The sequence below is a fragment of the Xenopus laevis genome, chromosome 1S (assembly GCF_017654675.1).
Source record: "Xenopus laevis strain J_2021 chromosome 1S, Xenopus_laevis_v10.1, whole genome shotgun sequence".
Classification (NCBI taxonomy): domain Eukaryota; kingdom Metazoa; phylum Chordata; class Amphibia; order Anura; family Pipidae; genus Xenopus; species Xenopus laevis.
Window position 1 is genome coordinate 6,373,185 of NC_054372.1, and position 5,406 is coordinate 6,378,590.

At 43.2% G+C, this 5,406-nt stretch overlaps 1 protein-coding gene across 1 annotated transcript; it reads left to right on the plus strand.

Annotated features, from left to right (window-relative positions):
* Window positions 1-955: 955 nt before the first annotated feature.
* On the plus strand, window positions 956-4,024 carry LOC108706493 (transmembrane protein 127). The gene is made up of 3 exons (XM_018242973.2): window positions 956-1,211; window positions 1,975-2,139; window positions 3,626-4,024. Exons 1-3 carry the CDS (start codon window positions 1,013-1,015, stop codon window positions 3,916-3,918), a joined length of 657 nt encoding a protein of 218 aa, XP_018098462.1. The 5' UTR covers window positions 956-1,012; the 3' UTR covers window positions 3,919-4,024.
* Window positions 4,025-5,406: the final 1,382 nt, after the last annotated feature.

A 5,406-nucleotide genomic window follows, 5' to 3' on the forward strand; every position in this document is an offset into this window, starting at 1 on the left:
TGTGTATCAGGCTTCCCAGTCTCTCCCAGTACAACAAACCTCCCCACACTGGAAAAATGGAAAGATCTGGCGCACGGCACTGGGACATTTTGACCACACCCATTTTATGGTCACACCCCCTGATTACAATGTCCATTTTACAACATTTGGCAGGTGATTAAAGTTTAAACACATTTGTGGGAGTTTTAGGGCCATATTTTTTGTGTTATGACAGTTTTGCCCTTTTTGCTGCCAGTCCCAGTTCCCCCAAGAGACCCGCTTGTGTTAAACTGTTACAATTTTTTCTTTGTGTATCTTAAATTGTTACAAATGTGTCAAAGTGCAGGTGCTGAATGTTCTGGGCTCTCTCTCTGCCAAAAAGCCTCTGGTTTTAATTAATGTTCAGAAACGTTGTATCTTTTTCTGGCGTTGGTGCAGGAGATGAAAGAGAAACTCCAGACTTTGTAATAAATTGCCACCTTTTTTGGAAACATCTTTCCTTTATATTTAGATTTTTCCCAATCAATAACATTGGGGTCAGGAATCATTGTTACTGGTCAGGTGGGTAAAACTCTGGGCTGAGTAATTGGCAAAATGGGGAGTGTGGGACACAAAGCGGTAGATCTGGGAGGAAAGGTAGAGTGTAAGCTCCAAGGACAACAAGAATGATAAAGTCAGCAGCTGAGCCCAAAGTTCGTCCCGTCAGGACTGAAGGCCCAGCTGTAAAGCCCCTGCAGGAGTCAGTGACAGGGAGAGGAATTCAGGCCACAAGAGACACATCCTATGAGCCAATCACAAGCTGATCATATGATGGAATTCCCAGCATCCCTCCTGGCGCCACAAACTGCTTGGCGTAAATAGACGTCATTTGCTAAAGCCAAAGAAGCGGATTGGCTCTGACGTCACGCGCGCACAGCTGCTAGGCGATGATGTCACTGGCTGTAATGTATCAGCTGCCTGGGGGCGTGTCGGGCGGAAGTGAATGTCAGGAAGTAAACAAACAAATTGCGGTGGTGGGGGTGGATAGCGGGAGATGGACAGGGTGCTGCTCGGCCCTCGGGCCTCTGTCCCCCAGCGCTGCTTGGCACCTGCCCTCCTGCAGGGATTCGCTATCACTTCCCTGTGCACTGCCATTGCCGACCCCAGCTGGCTCCTAGTGCATGCCGGGAACAGCTCTTATGTCTATGGGGTCTCCTATATCCTTCACCAGGGACTCAGTCTGACCGCCGGCGGTGAGATGCACTCAGGGACATTGGGGTACTGACAGGAGGAGGAGAAAAGGGGGTACTGACAGGAGGGGGATGGAGGAGAAAAGGGGGTACTGACAGGAGGAGAAGAAAAGGGGGTACTGACAGGTGAGGAGAAAAGGGGGTACTGACAGGAGGGGAAGAAAAGGGGGTACTGACAGGAGGGGGATGGAGAAGAAAAGGGGGTACTGACAGGTGAGGAGAAAAGGGGGTACTGACAGGAGGGAAGAGAAAAGGGGGTACTGACAGGTGAGGAGAAAAGGGGGTACTGACAGGAGGAGAAGAAAAGGGGGTACTGACAGGAGGGGGATGGAGAAGAAAAGGGGGTACTGACAGGTGAGGAGAAAAGGGGGTACTGACAGGAGGGAAGAGAAAAGGGGGTACTGACAGGAGGGAAGAGAAAAGGGGGTACTGACAGGTGAGGAGAAAAGGGGGTACTGACAGGAGGGGGATGAAGGAGGGAAGGGCAGAAACTAACGGTACGGCAGAAGGGGAGGTACAAAAAGCTATTGGCCAGTTTTCTGGTGAGATTGAGCCCGTTCCTATTATGACAGCTGATTGATTGTAACGCAGTTTTACTGAATGAGAAACCAGACGTATCTGATGTTCCCTGTATTTTGGGGGTGCACACGTGTCAGAGTAACTGTACATTCCAGTGACAGAGCAGCTTGTGAGCAAATGTAAAACATTTTATGTCCAAATGTATATTTTTTCCATTAATCTCCAATAATTCCTTTGAACGAGGCAGATAAAGTGCTGCACGTGACCTGGCTGTACCTCCTCCTTGTCATGGCGCTCTGCTGTTACCTGAGTATTCTGCTGGGATCCCTCGTATTCCTGCTCGACTTCCTGGACGTCAGGAGAGCTCGGCCAGTTGTAGTGAAGGTGTCTGTCCTGCTGCATACTTCCACAGGTGAGACATCCACACGCTGACACTTGCAACATGTTGTGAATGACAACCAGCACTCAATCACGTTTGACAGAAAATGGGGAATAGTGGGAGTTATAGTTGTCAACATGTAGCACGGAGTCCAGCTTTATTACTAAATGTCAGTGTCACAGCTGGTGAGGCCTAGGTATGTTCCACATTTCCTATACACGACTATATCTGCTGCTGCTGCTGCTGCATCTTCTTTATAGAAGTATCAGTTGGCTCCTCATTGAGCACTCAATATATTCAACTATCCCACAGTATTACATTCTATTGCAGTTTGTCTGTTTCCCACCAGATGGCAGTGGATTTCTTAACATGTAGGAGGCTGATTTGAAATAACTTATACAAGTCTCTTAAATGACAATAAAAGGTAAAAAGTAAGTAAGGTTTATCAGAAAGGTCTATATAAATACACCAGTAAACCCTCAAAGTAATGCTGCTCTGAGTCCTCTGTCAAAAGAAACATCACATTTCTTTCCTTCTATTGTGTACTCATGGGCTTCTGTTTGCTCCTCTACCTCCTTCCCTTCCTACTGTAATCTGAGCTCAGAGCTATGAGTGAGCAGGGAGAGACTCAGGCAGGAAGTGATGTCACAGCAAGCTAATATGGCAGCTGCTATCCTTAAAAGGGAACAATCATGAAAATGAAAATGTAATATAAGCTTCGGTACACTGAAATAAGAAACTTTCTAAATACAATCACTTAAATATTCTGCATTGTTTCTGAAATAATCAAGTTTATCTTCACTATCCCTCTCTGAGCATCTGTTTCTCCTCATTCTGTCTTCATGCAGCAGGCGGGTCAGATATTAATTGACAGTTAGATCCAATATATCTTTCCTAGCAGATGTATTAGAGCTCATTCAAATAACCGATTACAGTACAAACAAAATCTAACAATAACTGCACAAATCCTGCATGTAGAGAGACATGATGTCTGGTGAGTTTAATAGAGTGAGCTCTAATACATCTTCTAGGCAAAAGGAGCCCCCCTATAAGATATATTGGATCTAACTGTCAGTGAATATCTGACACCCAACTGCTGCATGAAGACAGAATGAAGAGAAACAGATGCTGAGAGAGGAATAGTGAAGATAAACTTGATTATTTCAGAAATGGTACAGAATTTTTTATTGATTGTATTTAGAAAGTTTCTTATTTCATTACGACAAAGCTAAAATTTAATTTTCCTGATTGATTTTCCCTTTAACAAGCAGAGAGAGATTCTAGAGCTAATTACTCGGGTATGGAAAAGCATTGGAAAGAATAAAAACGTAGTTCTAGCTTGCACTGTTGTGACTGATCTATTGGCAATCAACTGCCTCTGAATCTTTCCTTCTCCTTTAAACAAAATGTTCATCTTACATTTTGTGAGTTCCGCACTTGCACGGTTCTAACACAGTCCATTACACCTTTATTTGTGATGTTTTCAACTGATATGAATTGTCCTTTTTGTGATTCACAGTTTTGTTGACCGCTGCATCCGTGACTTCATGTTCCTACCTGTATAGGCTGCTCATCCAGGAGATGAAATCCCACACCATGGCAACAATGAAGGGCTCTGTAGAATTTGGAGAGAGTTTCTGTTTCGCAATCATTGCCGGGGTGATGTCTCTGGCTGCTGCTGCGATAAGTTTTGTTTATGCCAGAAACTACAGGAGTAATGCTATTGTGGTAACCTCCAGGCTACTCACAGTTGAGACGTCTCCTTTACTGTCAGAGTCTGCAGACCCGGATACCCTTTGGGAATATGGATAAGCTGCAGCTCACTGTCCCTCTAATTGCACTGAAGGGGTACCATACAGTTGTTTTATTTTAGTGACCTCTAAATGTCTGTTCAGTATTATATTCTTGTGTTTGTGAATGTTCAGTGTTATTATTTAAACTATACAGGGTCACTCTGTAGCCTTTCAATCCAAGTACAATACCACTGGCCTTACCTGTGAAGAAAGAAAGATTTGTTCTCTAATTTAGATGAACATCCAGCCGTGTTGAGTTACATGATTATAACATGTGCTGCCCACTCTGTGCTTCATAAGCTTTCTATTCCTCTGTATGTTGTTGCACTGCACAGCTGACATACCGAGAATGCATCTTTAAAGGGGAACTATTACGAAAATGTAATATAAGCTTCCTCATACTGAAATAAGAAACTTTCTAAATGCAATCAATTAAAAATTCTGTACCATTTCTGAAATAATTAAGTTTTAAGTTCACTATTCGTCTCTCAGCATCTGTTTCTCTTCATTCTCTCTTCATGCAGCAGTTGGGTGTCAGATATTCACTGACAGTTAGATCCAATATATCTTATAGGCCTAGAAGATGTAATAGAGCTCACTCTATTAAAATCACCAAACATCGGGGTTATTTACTAAACTCTGAATGGCAAAAATCTGAAAAATTTGTGGGTTTTTTTTTTTAGTATAATTTTTTAGTGGTAAAAAAAAAACATGAGTTTTTCAGAATTTATTATACCCCAAGGATGGAAAAAGTCCAAATCCAAAGAATCCGGCATCTCAGACCTTCCGAGGTTGCATATAAGTCAATGGGAGAAATTCCGAAGATCTGCGCTGGGTTTCATGCAATAATCTGAAGATTTCGTGGTTTTTGGACAAGTTTTCGGGTGGAAAATCCAAAGAATTTGTATGATTCGTTTTTTTAACCTTTTTTTTTTTTGTTTTTTTTTTCCTGCAAACAAAATTTTCGGGAAAGTGTATTGATAAATAAGGAGAAAAAACCCGTACGGATTTGGTCGGAGTTGTTGAGAAAAATTCGTACTTTGCAGTAACGTTACTAGGTGGGTGCGGGCCTTGCAGCTGGGTCCCCCTCCACGCAGATTTTCTTTGCAACTGCAGCCGGCTACATCAGGGCGCGATCTGCTGGGGGCCCTGCGGGGGTGCGGGCCCTGGTCCAATTGCACCCCTACTCCCCCAGTAGTTACACGACTGGGACTTAAATGGGCCTCATCATGTCTCTCTACATGCAGAATGTGTTGAAAAGGCAGTTATTTTGTTTGTACTGGAATCAATTATTTGAGTGAGCTCTAATACATCTTCTAGGCAAAAGGAGCCCCCCTATCAGATATATTGGATCTAACTGTCAGTGAATATCTGACACCCAACTGCTGCATGAAGACAGAATGAAGAGAAACAGATGCTGAGAGAGGAATAGTGAAGATAAACTTGATTATTTCAGAAATTTATTATACCCCGAGGCTGCAAAAAGTTCAAATCCGAAAATACTTCA